We start from the raw sequence: 22223 nt of genomic DNA, 5'->3' as shown, positions 1-22223 counted from the left end.
CGGGCCGGCCCTTCCTCGCCCAGGCCCGGAAGGAGGAAGCGCTGCCGGCGCCGCCTTCCCGGGAGCCGCGGGCAGCGGCTGCAGCTCGGGGCTCGGCGGGGCTCGGGGCCGGCGGCTGCCGGGGCTCCGCGCTGCCCGCCAGGTGAGCGGCGTGGCGGACACGCAGGGACGGGACGGACCGGACCGGACCGCACCGCACCGCACCGCACCGCGAGGGGCTCCGCCGGGGCAGGGTAGGGGCCGGCGGGCGGGCGGTCTGAGCGCCTCGGTTTCTGTTTGGTTGGCGGCTGGCAGCAGCGGCACGGTGTGAGTTAACCCTTCGTTTTGGGTGTTTGTGGAGCGATTTCTTCTCTATTTGCCTCGCGTATTATTATTATTATTATTATTATTATCCGTTTTTCGACCAGGGAGCTTTAGCGTCCCCTTTCCTCCGCGGTGCGGTGGGATAAAGGTAGGGTGGAAGGCTTTCTTAACTACGTAATTTTTAGTGACTAGGAAATTCTGTCAGCACGGCGGAAGAGGCACTCTATCACGGGCTTACCCAAAGGCAGCTGTTCTACATCTACGCAGCTCCTGAAGAAGAGAGTGCCGGAAAAGGTGAACGCTTCTGCAGGCACCTGCGTGGGTGCTCTGTGGAAGAGTTTGGACTTGCTTATGGAGCTTTCCTGGCAGGAGTGTGATCAGAGAGAGCGTTTTGACCGATTAGGACTCTCGGAGTCGCTGATCAGTTCTTTATGCCGTAGTCAATAGTTTTCACCTGTTTTCTTCCGACATTTGGTTTTTTATGATATGGAGGAAGAATGCAAGTTTGAAGTTGCGTGTCCCAATGCTGATAAAGGCAGGTATAGCGCAGTCAGTGGCAGTGCTGGGTGCTCCCTTTTCCATCATATGTCAAGATCCAAGTCCCTGTATGGAGTCTTGAACTTGGAGACAGCAATGCGTTTATCCTGTGCAATGAGGCCAGTCCTCTTTCTCATCCTGTTGACCCAACCACACGATCCAAAGACTTAAAAAACTTTGGGGGTTGTAGTGAGTGGGGAGAAGACCTTTTAATAGAGACACTTAGCAAGATGCTACTATATGAGAAGCTTGTAGTCTTTGGTTTTGTTAGTTCTGAAAGTGTTCATAAATATAAATTCATAGGAATGGGAAGAAAATATGTATTTTCAGAATTAGCTGGTGCTTTGCTACTCTTTCTGATTTTAACACTAAAATTTATAAGCTGTTCTAAAACTTCTTTCCTCATGCTTTTAAGTTATGTTCCCAGACTGACTTTACTTCTCCTCCCCCCATGTCACTCTTTTTCACACTGAAGAAATATGGATGTCAAGAGTAGAAACTATTTGCTTATGAATCGTCAAGCACTGGAAAATGACATCAAGACTTCTTATATTATGGATCGTATGATTTCTGATGAAGTACTGACATTACAGGAGGAGGAGAGAGTGAAGCAACAGGTACAATTATCTCTCACTGCTATGTCTTTTCCTAATCTACTCACGTATTTTACCATCCTTTTTAAAAACAGTGATTTCTGACTATCTCATTCCTGGATTTGTCAAATTCTAGCACACAGTTTTTGTTGCTCTTAATAAGATTAGGGGTTTGGTAAGTTAAAGGCTATTTCTGTAACTATAAATAGCCTATAATTTATAAAGTGACAGATTAAATAATTTCTGGGGTTTCTTAGTTTTGTATAATATCTCTTCTAATTTATTTTTCTAGAATACACGGAAGGAGCGAGCAGCTATGCTAATAAACATTATTCTTACAAAAGATAATAATTCATATAGATCCTTTTATAATGCACTGCTCCATGAAGGGTACAGAGATCTTGCTGCGCTTCTTCAGGATGGCATCCCAGCCGTCTCATCTGGTAACAGAAAGAGTTCAATGGATGGAATGACTTCCTACGGTCAGTGTAACCACAGCAAGCCCTGTGCTGGAGAGTGAACACAAACTGGCTTTTTTATTCCTTAGAAAGTGACTGTGTGTAATACCTGTTCCAATGAAAAAGGAGCAGTAGGTGCATTTGTTTATTTTGGTCATGTAGTAACTATGTCTATTTCATCTACTTAATGTGGCAGGAGAGTTACAACAGTTACAATTTTTATAGGTCATCGTGAAAGTGTTCATATTGAATAATGCTGATTTTAAAAGGCAGAAGAACTGATGCTCTTACGGTTTTCTCTAATTTGTAGCATTTTTGTTGTAAGTGGAAGAAGGACTCTTATTTGTATGTATTAAAAGAAAAACTTGTAGCTTCCAAAATTCTGATATTTATCTTGAAGAGTAATCTGGAATCTCTCAACCTACATTGATCTAGTAGATAATTGATTAATTGATCTAATTATTAGGTTACTTAATTCTTTCCACCAGATCTTTTAGTTACCCTATGTAAGTTCCGTGACTTTTACCCGCATTGTCATCAGGATCATCTTTGACACAAAATAAATTTGTAGTTTCTAATGGGCAGAACCTTCTAACTGCATATGACTAACTGCCGTATTTACTGGCACTCTGCATTTAATAAGTGTCAAAGACATGTGGAGTTCAAGGCTATCTTAGATAATCAAAGTTTATCAGTTATCAAGTTTATCAGTTATGTCACTCCATATAGCCACAAGGTGGGCAGATGAAGTGCACATTTCCTTTCCTGTTATGCTTTACCTCATTCAAGTCGTGCTATTTCAGCTTAAATCGGTGGAAGTCTTGCTTGGACCCCAGTGCTGTGCTGTGAACTGCCAAGGAAAGGCCTTACACAGCATCCTTTCTTTTCTGCTGCATCCACGGTGTGGTGACCTCTGGCTGAGAAAGTGACTTGATTGTTTGGTATAGTGATGTTGACCTGCCACGTTTGCCACAGTTTCCATGGCAGATGTTAATTCTGTCTTCACTTCTAGGGATTAATATAACAAGCTTTCCTCATGCAGTTATTAATTTTAACACTGTTTTAGGTAGGGGGTACTTACATGCTAAGTAACTATTTTTATTTCTAAAAAGCAGTATTTTTTGGGTGTTTGGTATTTTGAGTCCAGCAGTTTTTAGGGCATTTTTATGGGACATGAGGTGAGGAGGGAGCCCACTAGTTATTTTGGGTGAAGAGTTGTTTGGTTGGGTTGGAAGAGGCATCTCATTTAGAACTCACATTTTATTTTGATGTTTCTTGTTCTTTAGTGAAGACCATTCTCTGCGAAGGAGGCGTACCACAGAGACCAGTTGTGTTTGTCACTCGACCGAAACTGGTAGATGCTATTAAAAAGAAACTGTACTGCTTGGGAAGTGATCCAGGTTGGGTCACAGTTTATGGAATGGCAGGCTGTGGGAAGACTGTTTTAACGGCAGAAGCTTTAAGGGATCCTCAGCTCTTGGAAGGTACTTTCAGAAAAACATCTGTATTTTTATAAAAATCACTGTAGCTATACACATACTGGACACGTATGGTGCATATGTCACCTTGAAAGTGGTTGGGATTTCTAAATTTCTTAGGTGATTCTGAAATACTTGCTTGCAACATACAACTTTCATAACCATTTAGTGGTCTAGGACCACTAAGTAGTCTGTTAGTTTGTAGAGAAAAGTTTTGAATAGCTTTTCACCTTAGAATCTGCTTTGGTTTGTGAGAGTAGATGCATCCTTGATTACCTTGAAATTTTTATTTCTGTTAGTGCAAAATAATATCTCTAGTTATATTCCTTTTGGGCATTGCTTGTAAGGTCCTCAGACTCCTTGCTACGTGAGTTAAAAAAAAAAATCTTGGTCTAACTTTTGCATTGATTTTAATAGTGGCAGGCATTTGTGGGTGATTAGTATTGCCTTAGCTTAAAGTAGATCATAGATGCAACTGTTGAATGGATTTTTTTCTATTTTATTTATTTTTCCTTGCATAGGACACTAGGAGGAGAAAGTAGGACTTGGAATTAAAGAAAAAAATGATGTAGGGATAGATACTATAGCGTCCTCTGCTACAGCTGACTCTTCTAGATATCTTCCTGATCACTGCTTATGGGTTATTTTTACACCCCAGGCTCTGAACTCTTGCAGTACTACACAGGGTAAAAATGTAAATGGTAGGTCAGACTAGCAGAAAGATGGATGCAGAAGGGGCTTTGGAAGGACAGGAAGGAAGACGTGTAGAAAGGAGGGACAACAGCATCAGTGATGGTGTGAAATTTCTGTGGGTACTTGCCTTACAGAGTCTGTTCCTTTAAAAATAAACAGGAGTGGTCTTGTAGAACAACCCTTTGGTGTTAATAGTAGAGTTGCAAGGATGACTTGCAACAGATTTTAGAGGTATGTGTTTTAATTAATGCTGACTTACTACTGTAAGTTGCTATAAAATATTTTAAATTATTTAAAATGTATAGCATGATTAATATTGCTTTTCTTGTTAGATTACTTTCCAGGAGGAGTTCACTGGATCTCTGTTGGGAAACAGGACAAAGCAGGGCTGCTCATAAAACTTCAGAATCTCTGTAGTAGATTGGAGCATGACTCCACTCTTTCACAAAGGCCACCACTTAACATTGAGGAGGCTAAAGATCGTCTTCGTTTGCTGATGTTACGCAAATACCCCAGGTGATGTCAGTAAAATCAAATACTATTCTTTTAACTGATAAAACTTTGCAGAGTAACTTTGGTCTAATCATCTGAGGTGTCTGTGTTGTGGTTTACATGTGTCTGTGGTGTGTATTTTGGTTTTTTAACCAATTTCCTAACTTAGGCTAGTAAGACTTCTAGCAACAAAATATGTTAACCAGCTGTGCAGGAGTCATATTTGCTTGAAAAAGCAAATAGAGAAATAATGAAAGATGAGATTGAATACTGAAAGATGGGAACAAACAACTGGAAATAAGAATTTCTCTAACTTTCAGTGTTCTCACTGTGTGTGTAGACTGCTTTATTGATATGTGAGGATCATACAGCAGAAAGAAGTGTGTATCACTGCAGAAAATTCTTCCTTTCCAGAAAAGATGGTGTCTTTAGGAAGTCTAGAGGTACCAAAATGAAAGCAGGTTTTCATGATGTGACCAATTATTGCAAGAAACCATTGTCTTTCTCAGTCATTGCACAGCTTTCTCAGTGATTGCACAGCTTTTTTCACCTTTGAGCAATAGTTTTTGTTATTTGCTGAGGATTTAATTATTCTCTGGGAAAATTTGTACTAAACTAAATGAGCCTGCTTGTCAATGAGTTATCTTGGGAATAATACTCCAATCTTGTGATCTTTGTAGATAACAGAGTAGAATACTGGCATTTCTGTACAGGGGGGAAAAATCATCTTTCTTTTGACAAAAAGATGTGGGAAATATTGACAGGTCCTCCAAAAGAAATCTATCAGCTGAAAGTGCACTTTTCCTTGAAGGATGAGGAGTAGCTGTCTACTCTGACACATTTCCATTGTTATTTCTTGTTTATTAACAAACAAAAGAAATCAAAACTCTTCAATACAGAAGTGGGCATGGGAGGAAATAGAGGGGAATGTGCCTGGGAATGAGGATCATAGAGGGTGCAAGTGTTTGGGAAACAAAACTTCACTGCAACTTGGGAAGAAGCTGGCTCTGCTCTGGAATTCTATTTGCCAGCAAGAAGACTTTAGCTATACCTGGATTCAGACAGCCAACCCAGTGCATCTCTTGGGAATAAAGTCTTAGACAAAGGATTCAAATTTTGAAGCCAGTATGTTTCTTGGGATTAAATTATTAGTCAAATGAAAAATGGAAACTATTGTATACTTTAAAATAAGAAATTACAGAATTTAATCTCCTGTGATTATCACAGGGTTTTGTTTGTTGCTTTGGGGTGTGTTTTTGTTTGTTTTGGTTTTTCTTTGTAATGTTTTTTTTTTTTTTTTTAAATAATCCTAATTAGAATTTAAGATTTGTTGGTGTGACTGGAGGAGAAAAATCACTGGTGCCTAATGAATGGGAGGACTTTGAAGTACTCAGATTAATTAAAAACATACAATCAGGCTATAATTCATGTCACCCATCATATTTTCAATCGTGAAAGTGCCACAAAACGAGCCCTTTATGGCTATGATAGTATTCTTGTGAACCCTCTGATTTATCAGAAGGTTATTAATAGAAGAGTTGTATAAAAATGAGATAGAGCTATCCAAGACTTAAATATATCTTTGAGAATGTAGCCTGATGTGTATGCACTTCTTTAAGGAGGATCAAATCCCTATTTATAGGCTTTGATGGCGTAAGTGCCACTTAGCTGAAAAATGCGGAAGTTTTGTCATGCTTCAGTGAGAATTGGAGAATTTAACCAGTAACTAGTGGAGTGGAAAATTCCATCCCTTAAAAAACAAGCATAGTAAATGTAAACAATTTGTAGAATTAGGTGTCAATAGCTAAAACTTACTGGAGGCAAATAACTGTTACTTCTTTCCATACATCTGCTTGCCAGCTAGTCTTTTTGACTTCTTGCTCCCTTAAACCCAGTTTTAACAACAGTTTTCAGTAACTTCTCTGTCACATATAGGCAGGTGTAGGGAAGTCTACTGTACATTATTCTGGTGAGATTCCATGTAGGAACCTACAAATGTGGCTAGCCATACGATTGGAATATGTAGTCAGCATGAAATGTCATTTATGTAAGAAGAGACTTGCCTTACAAGAGGGTTAGTCTCATATAACTTTCCAAAGGCATAAGAACAAAATTGAAAACTCTTGAGTCAAAAGGAAACTTGAATGCTTTCTCACAAAGCTTATCACTAGCCTGTGTCAGAGTTATCTAGTTTTATACAACTCTTTTCTTATTTATGATACCTATTTACTTAAAACCAGTAAATATTTCTGTTTTTCCTGGCATCTACTAATGGAAATGTTTCTCAAAACATTGTTTGCATTTCAGATGTAGCTATGGAATAATAAATGGTAAATACCTTTTTGAGGTAACTGCATTCAGCTTCTTGCACAGTGTTTAATCACAGAATCACCAAGGTTGGACAAGACCTTCAAGATCATCAAGTCCAGTCATCAACACAGCACCACAATAGTCACCTTTCAGCCATATCCCCTAAGTGCCACATCCAGGCACTTCTTAAATGCTTTCGGAGACAATGACTCCACCACCCCCTTGGCAACTTATTCCAGTGTTTAACCACTCTATCACAGAAAATTATTTTTTCTAATATCTAATCTGAACTGCCCTGGTTCGATTTAAGGCCATTTCCTCTCATCCTTCCACTTGAGACATGGCAAAGGGACCAACTCCCACCTGGCCACAACCTCCTGTCAGGTCATAAAGATTGATGAGGTCCCCCCTGAGCCTTCTTTTCTCCAGACTAAACAACCCCAGCTCCCTCAGCCGTGCCTCTTAGGACATTTTCCAGACCCTTTGCCAGCTTTGTTACCGTTCTGTGGACATACTATCAAGATATTCTGCATACTAATATTAAAAAATTTATGCAGTGATACTTTGTAAACTATGAACATTTTCTTTATTAAAATGGAATACTTTATTTTGGCATTAATAGTTGATCTGAAGTATTTCTTCTCTCACTAGGTCTCTTTTGGTCCTGGATGACATTTGGGATTCCTGGGTATTAAAAGCATTCGATAGTCAATGTCAGGTACTCATCACGAGCAGGGACAGGAGTGTAACAGATGCTGTGGCTGGTAAGGAGCACTTCCCTCTCCTGCACCACAGATTCTGTGTGTCTGTGTCTGCAGTTTGTTCATGTGAGCTTTCAAAAGAAACTGTCTATCAATCTGTGCGCAAGTGGCAAGGCTTTAGAATTCTGCTTTGAAAGACTTAATGCTCTTTGTGAAATAAGTGTTGTATGTTATCCCGAAAGTTACATGTTTACATTGATGAGTGCAGTAATTCTCAACAGAAGAAATTAACCTCTGTGACACTGGTGATGTTAGACTGATTATCTCTACACTATTCACCAGTGACTGCCCATAATGCATTTGTAATTATTAGCTTATAGTCTGTTTTTTTTTTTTCTGTGTCTATATCTCTAATGCAAGCTGATTCTGATAAGTAGAATTTATACTCTTCTTAGTCCTCTAAAATACTATGCAAAAAGTCATGAAGCTTTGCTCCAGATTTGACTTGGAAAATAGTTTGAATTTCCATACGGTTTTTTGCATTCATTGGAATTTTTTCCATGTTTCTGTTTCTAGGCAATAAATATGAGGTTCATGTGGAAAGTGGACTAGCACATGAGAAGGGACTGGAGATTTTATCCCTATTTGTGAATATGAAAATATCAGAACTTCCAGAACAAGCTAACTCTCTTGTGAGAGAATGCAAAGGTATTCTAGTTGCTCTTTGTCATACAATTTACCACTGAATGTCTTTTTTTTCTTCTATGTTTGACTTAAAAATAGAGAAGGGAACATCCTTTAATACTGTATATGTTAAGTAAAATACAAGTGCTTGTTAAATATTTTGGGTTTTATGTTTAAGCTTAGCAGACGACTCATGTTGATTTTTGGGTAGTTTTCTTCAGTGTATTTTCTCTCTGCACCACAATTACACTTAAATTTGGGGAGTTTGCAAATGTCTACATGGCGTGTGTGTTATATTTGTCTCTGTTCCACACCTCAAGAATTTAATCAGTGTCTTGGGAATGTTACCTGTTTTGGTGACATGACCATCAACTGTTGGATTGTGTTCCTTGATGACCTCTAAATTTGATTTAATCTTTTTCTTCAGGTTCTCCTCTCGTGATATCCTTGATAGGTGCGTTACTACGAGACTTCCCAAGCCGATGGGAATACTATCTCAGGCAGCTGCAGAATAAGCAGTTTAAAAGAATAAGAAAATCTTCCTCGTATGATTACGAAGCCCTTGATGAAGCAATGTCCATAAGTGTTGAGCAGCTGGATGACAATTACAAAGACTACTATAAAGACCTCTCTATCCTCCCAAAAGATGTTAAAGTACCTACTAAGGTAATAAAAGCAGTGCAGAAATCTTGTGATTTTTAATGAGATACAAACAACAATCTTAAAGAGTTCTCAAAATTTATAATTGTCATGTATAACTTCTACAGTATGTAACTTAATAATAATTGCTAGATTGGGTAGATTTGTTCCATTATTGCATCATGACTTGTATTGTTAGTAGTGAACCTAAAATAATCATAACTGAGTAAATGTATTCATACTTTTAAAGTTTAATCTGCATTCTGTGTATTGTTCTTTAATTAGATTGTAATTGAGCTCACTGAAAGCTTGAAAACTGTTATGTGGAATTTGTCTTCTTTTATGGTCAGCATAAATCAGCACAAATAGACAAAGGATAGGTTAAGTTCTAATATCTGTCCTGTGCTTTGGTAAGAAGGAATTGGTACCTGATTGAATTGGTTATTACCCTTTGTGTCTATGTTTGTTAGTATGCATTTTGTTGACAGTTAATTGGTAGCCTTTTATAATATTCCTACAAATCGTATTACGACTTGGTTCTGATTCTCTTCTCTGTTAATGTGTAAATACTTTTTAGGTTCTCTGTATTCTTTGGGATATGGAAACTGAAGAAGTTGAAGATATACTACAGGAATTTGTTAACAAATCACTCTTGTTCTGTGATCGTAATGGGAAGTCATTCCATTATTATTTACATGATCTTCAGCTTGACTTTCTCACAGAGAAGAACCGCAACCAGCTTCAGGTAGCGTATCAACTGAAAATTGCATTCAACTTTACTCTCCAAAGCTGGGCATCTTTCAGAAGATGTTGCTTTGTTAAATGGTACCCTGAGTAGTTTCATAGCATAGGTCCAAATTAAATTCAACTTAAGGCTGACTAATTAAAAATATTTATTTTCAATTTGAAACTGTGGGGGGATTTCTTTATCGTTCCATCTGCAGCTAATGGACTAAACTGAGAGAAGACTCTGTAACCATTATTTCTCTATCAGATGTTCCAGAAAGAGATGTAATGTTCCACTGTTGGTTCCAAAGACATCAAAGCCCAACCAGAATAGGAAACTTCTTCTTTAATGCAGGGAAATGCTTTTTGCTCCCTTTTTTCCAATTTAACGCAGTACTTTCAGGAAGATGCCCTGTAAGTTTGGCTCAGTTTTGGTTCTGAAGGACAAGACAGAAAGAGTAGATATGAAGAAAAGGCAAGTTTTTTGTCTTGCTTTAGATCTTCATATGTAAATATCCTTTTTTTTTTTTTTTTTGTTGGCTACCCACATTTAAGATGAAAAGAAATTTGGTAGTTAATCTCAGTCTGAGAAGAAGGGTTAACAGCTTGCTTTTATGTCTTTCAATATACAGAGGATTTTTATGGAGAAGTCTTTAGCAGTAAATTAGGTTAGGTGTACAATTTTTGGAAGGTAAGCTTTTTTATTTCACAGGTTAATGTATTACAATTGAGAAATAATATTATTCCTCAATGCTATTTACAATGTAATAATAATAATAATAATACTTATAATTCCTCAGTGCCAAAAGTGTGTTTTTCTTCACTTTGCAGGAGCTACATAAAAACATAGTAAATCAGTACAAGAAATACTACAAGCTTAATACACCTGTTCTGTCTCAAGAGGATTGCATGTACTGGTATAACTTTCTAGCATATCACATGGCAGGTGCCAAAATGCAGCAGGTGGGTTCTGACAGGTGTCCTGTGCTTCCCTTTTTCACCCACTCTTACCTCTGCTTTTCCCTCCAGGCCTTCTCCCAGCTGAGCTTCTCTTCCCCTTGACTAGTCCAGCTGGGTGAACACTCAACACAGGGTCTTTAGGTGGTCCTCTGATTAATCACTGTCCATTACAAAAATGACTTTATTTCTACTCTTTGTATCTTGTCTTTTCAACCAGTTCTTGAGAGGATTTCCTATTTTATACCATAATGGCTTGTGGTTTTCTTTTCCTTTTTAAGAAGCTTTAATAAGAAGTCTTCTTTAAACCTTTTTGTAAACCCAAGCTCTCTTTATTGTGTAATAATACAAGTAAATTGATTTCATAAGAGCATTTTATCATTTAGTTACTTTTTTATCTTCAGAAGTCTTGTTAGCTTTTTCCTCTTACGTCAAAGAGATTTGTGCGTATAAATTCATTATCTCATTTCAGTAGCAAAAAACCCCCATCAAGAGTTAGATGGGTAAGTCTCTTGTTTCCAGAATTGTCTTGGCACCTTAAAAAAATGGCTGACATTTTCGCCAACTATTCTTCTGTAGATATTGAGCTATTATAAGATGCAAATCATGCAGAAAGATTAATAATTGGTAGTTTCACTTGAATTTGAGTTTCAAGTGTCTTGAATAGTGTTTGGTCCTGGTTGTTAATTGCTTTATTTCACGTGTACTTAAGCCTTTTCTTTTGAGCTTCTTTCAAGGTGGTTCATCTGACTTTTCATATAATACACTTCATGGATTTCTCTCTTATAGGAACCTTCATAATTAATGTTGGCTATGAGTCTAGGTGTTTTGGATAATATTTATTTTATTATCTTAGTATCTTTAGTTTCAGTGTGTTGTGAAAATGTTTTTATTAGCAGCCTTTCTACATTTTGTAGAATTAGCTTCTCAGAAGTTTTTAGCCTGGCTCATTGTGCTTATATGCTTTCTAGAGTTTATATTCTATGTATCACTCATTTTTCATTATTTAGAAATGGTTTCTACTAGTTGGAAGGCTAATAAAGCTAGGAGGTATTTCCTTTTCTCTGTTTAATGATGATAATGTTTCAATCCTTGTGGAATTTATTGATTTTAAATTGGAATATGCTTTTCACCTGTGCAGTATTGCTGCTAAGCAGGTTTTCTCAAGGAGGTCTGAAGAAAACATTGGACCAATACTTGTTTGATGGTCATCTAACTAATAGGGATAAAGTTCAATGCTTTTTTTTACCTGAATCTTTAATAATGACAGACTGGCAGATTTAATAATGACTGACAGACCTTGTGTGCCCAGTCCCCTGCTTTTGAGGACCATGAGTGTGGGAACTGGGACTTTTTGTGGGGACAAATGTGAAATTGTAAGGGACTGGCTGGATCAGTTGAATATTCACAAGTCCATATCACAAGTCCCGATATGATACAACCCAGAGCACTGAAGGAATGAAAGGATATTATGGCAGGAGTCCCTTGATCATTTACCAGTGGTTTTAGGACTTTCAGTATCTCTTAGGAAGATCAACAATTATTAGTAGCAATGATCTTTTCTAGACTGGACTAGAAGAAGCTTTTTCAGAGTTAAAAAAACAGGTCTCGTGCTGCAGAAGTCAAGAATTGCTCTGTACCTCCATCTCCTGTCTGACTAGCTGTATCAAAGAGCAGTTTAAAAAAACAAACTTAGCCTTCTGTACACTGAATTTTTATAACTTAACAATTAAGATGCAGGAAACAGGAAATTGCCTGAGTTTTCAACCAGAGATGGTTGTACTGAAGTATATTAAATACCTAATGTATTTCCTGTGTTTTTCTTTTTCCCCCTAAGTAGATTCTGTTGTGAAACTTACACTGTGAACTTAAATTTCTATTTCTTTTAGGAGCTCCGTGATCTTATGTTTTCTTTAGATTGGATTAAAGCTAAAACAGAATTGGTGGGGCCTGCTCACCTGATTCATGAATATGTAGAATATAGTTCAGTCCTGGATCAAAAGGTATGATTTTAAAAGGTAAATGATCAGTTGGTTCCAAATATAATTTTCTATTTTGTAATTGCATTTTGTTGGATGTATGTATATGGCAGGTATATAGAACACTTATAAAACCAAAGCATGAAACCAATATTAAATTGAACTTTTACTTGGAGAAGATAAAAATGAAGGAAACTCAGTTTTCTGTTTGTTTTAACTTCACTGTGTAATTGGTTGGCCATGGAACTCAATAGCTATAGTGATCAGTACCTAGGGATGGGTACGTAAGGTACTCTGCTTTTGAGGAGGTGTAGAATTATGCTGACCTCTTGGAATAGTCTTTCTGATATTTTACACTGCTTCAGTGGCTTGAATAAGTCACTTTAACTCAGTGCTTAATAGTGACTTGAATAAGTCACTATTGCTAGTATTCTTTGTTTGAAAAATAAGGATACTGTGCTTTCTGAATAGGATAATGAAATATTTCAATCTACTGTATGTATTTGCTAATATAACTTATAGAAAAATAGAGCTAAGGGCTTCTTTAAGAATATTTGCTGTAGAGAAAATTTTAAAAGCAAGGAAATAATCCTAAGATAAATCTATATTATCAAATGTTTGCTCTGTTTTTAGGATAGCACAGTGCGTGAGAATTTCCAGGAGTTTCTGTCCTTAAATGGGCACCTTCTTGGACGGCAGCCGTTTCCTGACATCATTCAGCTGGGTCTTTGCCAGCCCGAGACATCAGAGGTGTATCAACAGGCCAAGCTACATGCCCAAAGGGAAACAGGAACATTTTATTTGGAGTGGATGTAAGTAGCTGCAGCCTGTCTGCTGATATGCTGATCCCTTGACCAAGGAAATAATTTAATATACAGCTGAATACCATGTATGGTAACAAAAGAATCTTTAAGAACTGCAGGGGTTTTCTTCTGGGGAAAGAAGGTGTAATAATTTTCAAGAACTTGTAGGGGAAGGGGAACCCTACATATGTAAGGCGACAACTTAGTAATAATTACATAAAAACAAATTGAGTAATACATTTTCTTCTGCGATCAATTATTGTTCCTTTTAAATAACAATGCAAAGATGAAAATATGATACTTTGAATCTTCTTTAATAGTTTTATTTTAAAGTTAGAACTGTAGTGCCAGTATTGGGTATGTTAGAGTACGTTTTTAGGTTTTAAAGTAAACTGTGACTTTAAATTAAAGAAGAGCATTTGTGCTAAGTTTTATAATGTAGTGAGATGGGAAATTGTAATCTCTACACAATCTTGAAACTTCTCCAGTTTAACTTCTCCAATTTAAACAATTCTTTGCTGTTACTGTGTTTTTGGAAGTTGTTTAAGGAAAAGGTATAGAGATCTACACATTTTCCCAGCCTTGTCTGATAGTCAGTTGACCACATAACTCTCTGTTTCTGTTTGACGTTTCTCTTCTGATATTTGTAGTACTTGGTGCTTATGAAACAGAATGACTCCATGTCAAGCAATTATAGCACGAGCCAGGCAGATTAGTCTCCTCTTTGAATATTTTGTTATTTTATTTAGCAAAACTGCTTGGAAATCGCATGGTTCAGGGGAGTCAGTATCCAGTTAGTTCAGGAAAGAGATGTTTTGGTCATTATCACCAAGTCATCTCATTACAGTGCCAACTGCCTGTGTTAAGATCTGGCTAAACAGGATGATTGTGATTGCTACTAACTCTTAAGTTTTTCTTCAAGTGAGGCAAGAGTCATCTAAGGTGAGTTAGATCCTGTACCTAATCTGTGATTGAAAAGTGGTGATAGTCACAGATCTTTTTTAGCTGTCTAGTGATAAGAATCAAGCCATTGTCATGGAAATTAAGGAAATTTGCAAAGACCTAAGCAAATCTACAAGTGTTTTTTAACTTGAAAAGGGAGAGTTCTCCTGCAGGAGAACAAGAATTCTCAGGAAAAAGTCTATATTTGGAAATAGCACATTTCAGATCATAAAAATGTTATCTTTCTTGGTATCTAAGCTGGAACTGTTGGAGCACAATATTAACCTTTGAGTGAATAGTAGAATTTGTTTCCTTTATTAGTTCAACCTGAAGGCTGAGAGGTACGGTGTAGTGGGTTGTTTGTTTTGTTTGTTTATAAAGCTTGCTGCTCAAGATGTATGAAAAAGTGTTAATCCTCGAGATGATTTTGAATAGTACAAAGACACTCATCTAAATAATTGTCTTACCCTGTAGAAATAAAAAATCCTTGAAAAATCTCTACCGTCTGGTTGTTCGTCCACATAGAGATGCAGTTTACCATGCCTGCTTTTCTAAGGATAGACAAAGAATAGCATCATGTGGAGCTGATAAAACTCTTCAGGTAAGACACCTACAAATGAGTCAAAAGAGATGCTCTGTACATTTCAAAAACATTGCTTGAACATTTTCTTGAACATTGCCACCTTTCTTCTGTTGCTATGTGGAAATATTTGGATCTAGATTGTGATTGGAGACAAATGATTGAAAAGGATATATTATTGCATAAACACCAAGTTGCATGTTCAGAATAGTAAACATTATCTTCAAGAGCTGAATAGTGGGATTTTAGCATTTTTACCCTCACTGGCCTAATGTGTGAACATGAGTTGATATGGAAAAGGTCACAGCCCAACAATGTGCCCCAGCTTATTTAATATTTGCTTGCAAAAACTGTTATTTCCAGTCACAGTAGACCTTCTACAGTACTGCAGAGCAGTAAGGTGTTTTGGGTACAGCTTTACTATTTATATGGGATGGTAGTGGATGTTATGCCACTTTGGTGTTTAATTAGTGAAATGCCTTAATGCATAAGAAATACATCTGTGGAGAAAATGGCTGAGGACAGTCTTAAATTGGATACAGGCCCAAAGTGCTTAGAAAGCAGATTAGAAGAGACAGAGAGGAATGTGACTAATATAAATTTGCCAGCAGTCTGCCTGGAGGGGAGTCAGCCAGCTCTCAAGAAAACTAGCAATCAGCCAGCCAGTAACCTGGTAAAGTACCCATATTCATACAGCCAAAGGTAAGGGAAAAGAACAACTTTGCTGCAAACCTTTGGTATTGTTTGGATGCTTGAGAAGTTGAGTACTAAGTTGCTGCTCATTTGGCTACTTACTGTGTTGTTACTGGGTTTTTTATTTGCTTATTTTATTTGCTGGCCTGTACAGAATTATGATCATGGCATCCACTTAGGAGATGCCTGGTGGATGTACTCATGCTGTGCTGTAGTTGCTGTGCTGGGCTTCTGTACTTAATGGCCTCATTATTGACACTGCAGATTGCTTTTTTTTTTTTTTTTCCTTCATTTTACACCCCAAAAAAATCTGTGGATTGCAATTGCATTGAAACTAAACTTTTATTGAAGAAATAATAGGAAAATTAGCCATAATACTTTTTTTGGTTTTAAACTTTGAGCTTATTAATGTTTTTTTCTAATTACGGCTTAAGCTTTTCAGTTTTCAAGGCTACTTAAAAAAATGATTGCTGGATTAAGAACAGATACTCTGCAGAGCTTACTGTGAAGGTAGATTTCCTGTTACTTCAGTACTTATATTCCTATTTGAACAAATACCAACCATTTAATTGTCACTGGTATTTCTGTTCAATAAAAAAAATCTGAAAAGTGCTCAAAAGAACATCTTGTGGTTTGTTTTAATAATTAAGAATATGTAACCTAAGATGGAAAGGGACACCTGATTTCCACCCCCTACCCACCTCACACTGTAAAGTTAAATGCTAGAATTTGAGGAAATTTATTAATATCTAGCATTTTCCCCAGCTGTCCTTTCATTGCCTATATCTAACTTGAGACTGAAATGTGTGACAATTTTCCTGTCAATTTTTCCCTACTTATTTTTGTTTTTTTGGTCCTCCAATCATCAATTCTGTTGAAATTCTTACTTTAGACTTATGGGTGTCCCATACATATAAAACTGGAATTTGTAGTTTTATAAATAACTTAATTTTGTTAGTAGATTGTGTTTTCCAGTTACTCTTAAAATAGACTGTGAAAGGGCATGGCTCTTAGCTTAAGAGTAGGGGTAGAACAAAGTATTTTGAAAAATCAATTTTCACTAATTCTCTCTCTTACAATTTTTATTGGCCTTGCAGGACTCTATAATTACGTTATTGTCCCTGAAATTATGAATGCTTTCAAAAATCAACCCTTTTTTTAAAGAGCTTACATAAAGAGAGCTGTTTGAGATTATAAAATAAACTTATATACGTGTTTTCAAACTGTCTGCAAGTTATAAGGTTTTACTGTTCCTTGGTTTAGGTGTTTAAAGCAGAAAGTGGAGAGAGACTCCTGGAGATAAATGCCCACGATGATGAAATACTCTGTTGCGCTTTTTCTGCAGATGGTGAATTTGTAGCAACTTGTTCAAGTGACAAAAAAGTCAAGGTAAGGGAATGAGGAAAAGATTATTCTTTTTTTCAAACTCATAATTTAAATTTCTGTTTAACTAACTTGGCACAGATTCTTAAAACTAAAGGTGTTTTAAACTGTCTTAAATGTTATGTGGATAATTTAATTCTTGATAAACAGAAAAGCCCCACTTGTTACATAAAATAAAAGATACTTAATGTTAACATCATGCATGCAGAATTAACCACTTATTTTATTTGTATCATCTGATGTTTCTTTTTAACTAGAACATAATGTGTGAGTCCAGTCCTATTCACAATATGAGATGAATCTATCCATAATTCTATTTTTAATGTTTCTTTTCTGTTACCTGTGAAATAGTTGGAATTTTTAATTCCTCATTATAGTAGCAAAATCTTGTTGGAATTCAAGAATTTATCAGATTCTTATCTGAATTATGACCTTTCCCTTCATAATGTCCTGCTTCTTTATTTAAATATATAATCTTTCCTCTTCAAAATATTTTTAAGGTGTTATTAATAATGTTTTAGAACTTTATCTGTATTTCAGCATACTTTCTGGATTTTTAAAAACAATTACTTTAAATATATTTATAAGTGTGTTTCATCTTTTAATTCTGCTTAGGTCTGGAATTCAAGAACAGGCCAGTGTAGGTGTGTGTATGAAGAACACTCTGAGCAGGTCAATTGCTGCCAGTTCAATAACAAAAGTGGTCAGTACCTTCTGGCCACCTGCTCAAATGACACTTTCATCAAAGTAAGTGGAAAAGGTTGAGATTATTCTCATGCTGTTTGTCATAACAGGGTGGTTGTTGATGTATAAATTTATCTAAACACTATGAAGTAATGGTTTTTTAAATGAGCCTGGCAGAAGGGACATGGCAACAGATCAAGAGTATTGACCACAGCTCTGCTATCAGATTTCAGCAAGGCAGAATAGAAGTGTTTATACTCTGCAAAGGAGAATGGGCAAGTCCTCTGTTGGTAGGGCATGAAGGTGAGGGCTTTGGTCTGATGATATTCAGATTGTTCAAGACTAACTTTAGAGATTTCATTTTTGTTGAAGTGTGTAAGCTACATAACTCTAATTTAGGAAGTTGAAAAGGAATGAGGCCAGACAAAGCTTTTTTCTCACTCTGAGGAAACTTTCAGTAATTTTGTGCTGGTCAGGGGCCTTGTCTGCACTGTCCAGAAAGTTTTAACTAGATTTTTGTAATTCTGATGTTAATAGTTTTCATGCATCTTACCAAATAGAGGTAAATTGTAGGGTAGCCCAGGGCATAGCATCCAGTCCATGAGCATGTGGGTAAAACTAAGAAAAAATAAAAGTGGTGTTTTGGTTGCCAGTGTATGATTTTGAGAAGAGCATGAATGATCTCTCTGAATAAGTCATGAATATGATGATATTTAGATGTTTATTACTCTTACAGATTTGGGATTTGAATGAAAAATACTGTAGAAATACAATGATAGGTCATGAAAATTCTGTCAATCACTGCAGATTTTCACCAAATGATGAATATGTTGCTAGCTGCTCGACAGATGGAACAGTAAAGGTATGCAGTATATTTTTAAATCAGCTCTTTGTTTTGGTGATGGATGGGCAGGTTTAGCGTCAAATGCAAAATATGTATAAGAAAATTTTGTGTCTGCATGATCAGCTTTAATGAATTAAATCCATTAGTTGATTATTGGTCTCATTTGTAATGCAAGATTTTGAAATGGCTTGTCCAGTATTAGAAAAAAAAAAGTCGACTGCTTGTAGTTGCAAATAAATTCTAACTAGCCTCATTTTGAATATTTTTGCCCCCTAATGCACTTTGTTAAGAAAACTTGAGTGGGGAGTAAAAATTGTTTAACCAGAAATAGTAGTAAGTTTTTAGGTTAATTGAAAGTTTTGTCATCTCTGAAAGTGAATTTTGAAAAGAGATAAAAATTAAAAGCAATTTCCATGTGCCACTTTCTTGTATTCACTAGAAGAAAACTGAGAGGTTTGTGTTTTTCTGAGAGTGTATTATTTTTATTGCCTTTAGTTACAACAGAATTATGCTATTTCAGAATTGCAGTTCTTTAAACACTGTTATGTTTCTATGTAGTTACTAGATCAGGAAAGAAGGATTGCTGTAGCTGTTGTTCATAAGGAAAAATGTGGGGAAGGGGACAGAAGTGTTCTCTAGATTTTTGGCAGGTCCCTCAATGAAATTAAGATAGAAAGCTAGATGTGTACCAGATTTCTCATGGTGAGTAGAATGTTTACAGAGTTGCAGGGCACGTGTTATTTTTGGTTTTATTCTTTTTTAAAGTAGAAGTTCAGACAGCATTGTAGCTGGAATGATAGGAGGGAAAAACTGAAGGAGAAGGTTCTGCTACAACATAATCCTCTGTGGTTTGTTTTTATTTCTTAATTTGTTTTTCTCCTTTTTTAATATATAAATCATTTGGACTTGTGGATATTCTAATGCTATTAGTTGACTGGGGAAAGTAACAAAGGGCTTTTGTATTTTATTCCCTGCCCTTTTTTCTTAAGAAGTAGTTGGAAGCTCTCTCCTGTTGTATTCTGTACCTACATCAGCCAAGAGATTGTGTCTATTTCCTGTTTATTCCAGCTTTGGGAAGCACGCTCAGGAAATGAACTGAAAAGTATTGAGATAAAAGATTTCTTTAAAAATGCAGATGAACAACCAGATGATGTGGAGGTTTTAGTAAAATGTTGCTCTTGGTCCAGAAATGGTAACATGATTTTGGTGGTAGCCAAAAATAAGCTTTTGGTAAGTACCTCACTTTAGTAATCTTTTGGAGGTAGTGTACAACAACATAGGTAGAAATTATGATTACAGATGAAATTCCAGGCCATTAAGATATTTCAGATAGAAATGCCTGATTTCGAGTATGAGTAAATAAAAATATGTGGCCAACAAACCTGTGCCTAAGAGAAATACCTTCTGAATTCAAGAATGTACAGTGTTGAGCATATAAGCTGTTTGGCAGTAGCAAAGTCATTCAAACAGGGTTTCTATTGTAATTATGTGTTCACAGCTTTTTGACATAAACACCTGTGGTTTGTTAACTCAAGTCATTGTCAGTCATCACAGCACAATCCAATACTGTGACTTCTGTCCTGGGGATGAGTTAGTAGCAGTTGCTTTGTCTCACTGCTCTGTTGAGGTAAGAGTCTACAATATACCACTGAAGACTACTTGCGATTTAAAATGTTGCATTTGTCCTGATAATTTCTTGTATGCAGAGATAAAACAAATGCTAATTTAGCAGGCTTTTGGCGTGCTCCATTCTTTTCATTTGCTTCTTAAATTTAGAATACTGGCTGGAAAATATTGTTTTAAAGTTACATGTTCACTTTGGATAATGGAGCCCTTTATCTAAAACTAGACTAGGCTACGAAGTGTATCTAAAGCTACTCCTGTCACTCTCAGGAGTATTGCTTAACTCAAACCAAACCCTCTCTCTTTCTGTGTGCTGGTACATAAGAAGGAAGGGAACATCTGGATTAACTTTGAGGCTAGTATGGCTGGAGTAGGTCTGTACAAATACCAAGTTTGGGGCTGGGGTTAGTTTGGGGTTTTTTGTTATTGTTGTTTTGGGGTCTTTTGGTTTTTCAGTTTGTACAGTCAAGTAGAACTTGTATTTTCTTCATAATGTGATTTTTTTTCTCCCTGTGTCTTTTAAAATCATGGCACTCAAAGAGGTTGCTGAGTCCATTTCCCTGACCATTGAAATTTGATAAGCAAGCACAGTTCTTGTTACATTTGGTTTCACTATAAGAATTAAGAAAATACTAGAATGCATAATAATTGTCTTAATTAGTAAGTATGTAATTAGTTAGTAATTAAGTTAATTAGTTAGTAATTAATTACTATTTTCATTGTAAATGCAATCTAAATATTATTTGAGTTTTTCTTTAATATTTTTATTGTAGTTATGGAATATTAAGTCTTTATCAAAAGTGGCGTATTGCAGAGGACACATGAGCTGGGTTCACTGTGTGACATTTTCACCAGATGGATCTTTATTTCTGACTTCATCTGATGACCAGACAATACGTGTAAGATAAATTTTCTTTTTTGAAATATCTGAATTTAGATAGGTATTAAGTCACTAATTGAAGGAATTGTTTACTGCAAAATCATATAAAAATACATAAAAATGTACTTCTGTATTTGGTATATAAGTTTATAGTCAATATAAATTTAAATATTTGTTATAAAATAATTTACATATACAGTAAAATGTGCTGTTTTTTTTGCTTTATTCACTGTTTATCTAAATTTCCTCTATATGTATGATTTTTTTAAAGTCTGGTTGCACTTCAAGAGTAATTATAACCTTCTATTTTGTTTTACATTTTATCTGAATTGGGAATTTTGAAGGTTTTGAGGATTCTAGCAGACTTGATATGTTTCATTTTTAGGTATATTTGCCTGTTGATATTTGGGATAGATTTCTGTAATTGTAATGTCTCATTAAAACCTGTGGAAATATAACTATATCTTACCAAGGTAACCTTTCCCTTTCTTCCAAGTTAACACATACTTTCTTGAAATTTTGAAAGCAATTGAAATATAGAAATCTGTATTTCATATTTTTTGTAATTGGATTTTAATGCTGCTCTTTGTATCAGAAAATTTTGGATATTATGGCTATGACTCTAAACACAGGGGAGTCTTGTAGTCAGCCTGGAAAAAGATGTTCTATTTCATCTGCTGGAATCACTATAGTAATTGCACTGCTTTCCCTAATATCAAAAACAGCAGAAGCATCATTTTCATTGTTTTAAAAATTTAGTGTTACTTGCAAGTTTATAAGCCTTTGGTTTACAGGCGCTGTTAATCAGCAAATTTGATGTCTTGTTCTTTAATAAAGCTAATGAAACACTGTGTTCTTCAACAGATTTGGGAAACAAAGAAAGTGTGCAAGTCTTCTGATGCTGTGCTGAAGAGTGAGCTAGATGTTGTGTTTCACAATGGAGAAGTGATGATTTTAGCCATCTACAATCAGAAGAATTTGCAAGTAAGATGTATACTTTAGTACATTTGACTGTTATCTGCAAATTTCAGAAGAAAACTGAGGAAGCACTGAAAGAACCTCTTGTTCTTGGCTTTCAAGAGTGAAATCTGTAGCAGATGACTCAGTGTGTGATAACAATTGTGTATCTAGAAACTGTGCCTAGTTTAGTAAGTGAACAAGTGGGGTTTGAGGGGAAATTTCTCCATTGATGTTGAAACTGAGTCTGGATGCAGAGGACCAGAGCTCCTATCCCTTCATGG

General features: G+C 36.2%; 1 protein-coding gene across 5 annotated transcripts in view; it reads left to right on the top strand.

The window, feature by feature from the left end:
* The first annotated feature begins 4 nt into the window (after positions 1-4).
* The window catches only part of APAF1 (apoptotic peptidase activating factor 1), a 31283-nt gene continuing 9064 nt past the window's right edge, over positions 5-22223 (top strand). Inside the window, exons 1-20 of one of the 5 annotated variants that reach the window (XM_068191662.1) lie at positions 5-142; positions 1316-1457; positions 1726-1915; positions 3178-3375; positions 4395-4578; positions 7516-7628; positions 8142-8273; positions 8677-8915; positions 9466-9633; positions 10446-10577; positions 12461-12574; positions 13184-13362; positions 14770-14896; positions 16832-16957; positions 17567-17698; positions 18372-18497; positions 19548-19709; positions 19978-20106; positions 20876-21001; positions 21847-21966. In XM_068191662.1, the coding sequence (XP_068047763.1) occupies positions 1320-1457; positions 1726-1915; positions 3178-3375; positions 4395-4578; positions 7516-7628; positions 8142-8273; positions 8677-8915; positions 9466-9633; positions 10446-10577; positions 12461-12574; positions 13184-13362; positions 14770-14896; positions 16832-16957; positions 17567-17698; positions 18372-18497; positions 19548-19709; positions 19978-20106; positions 20876-21001; positions 21847-21966 (2835 nt within the window). In that variant the 5' untranslated portion in view covers positions 5-142; positions 1316-1319. Of the gene's footprint in view, positions 143-283; positions 305-1315; positions 1458-1725; positions 1916-3177; positions 3376-4394; positions 4579-7515; positions 7629-8141; positions 8274-8676; positions 8916-9465; positions 9634-10445; positions 10578-12460; positions 12575-13183; positions 13363-14769; positions 14897-15367; positions 15578-16831; positions 16960-17566; positions 17699-18371; positions 18498-19547; positions 19710-19977; positions 20107-20372; positions 20682-20875; positions 21002-21846; positions 21967-22223 lie in introns of those variants that run through there. The other 4 variants (XM_068191663.1, XM_068191664.1, XM_068191665.1 and 1 more) reach the window with 4 other exon arrangements.

This window comes from Anomalospiza imberbis, chromosome 5, assembly GCF_031753505.1.
Source record: "Anomalospiza imberbis isolate Cuckoo-Finch-1a 21T00152 chromosome 5, ASM3175350v1, whole genome shotgun sequence".
NCBI lineage: Eukaryota > Metazoa > Chordata > Aves > Passeriformes > Viduidae > Anomalospiza > Anomalospiza imberbis.
The sequence above is the reverse complement of the archived record's forward strand: the minus strand, read 5'-3'. Positions and strand labels throughout refer to the sequence as shown.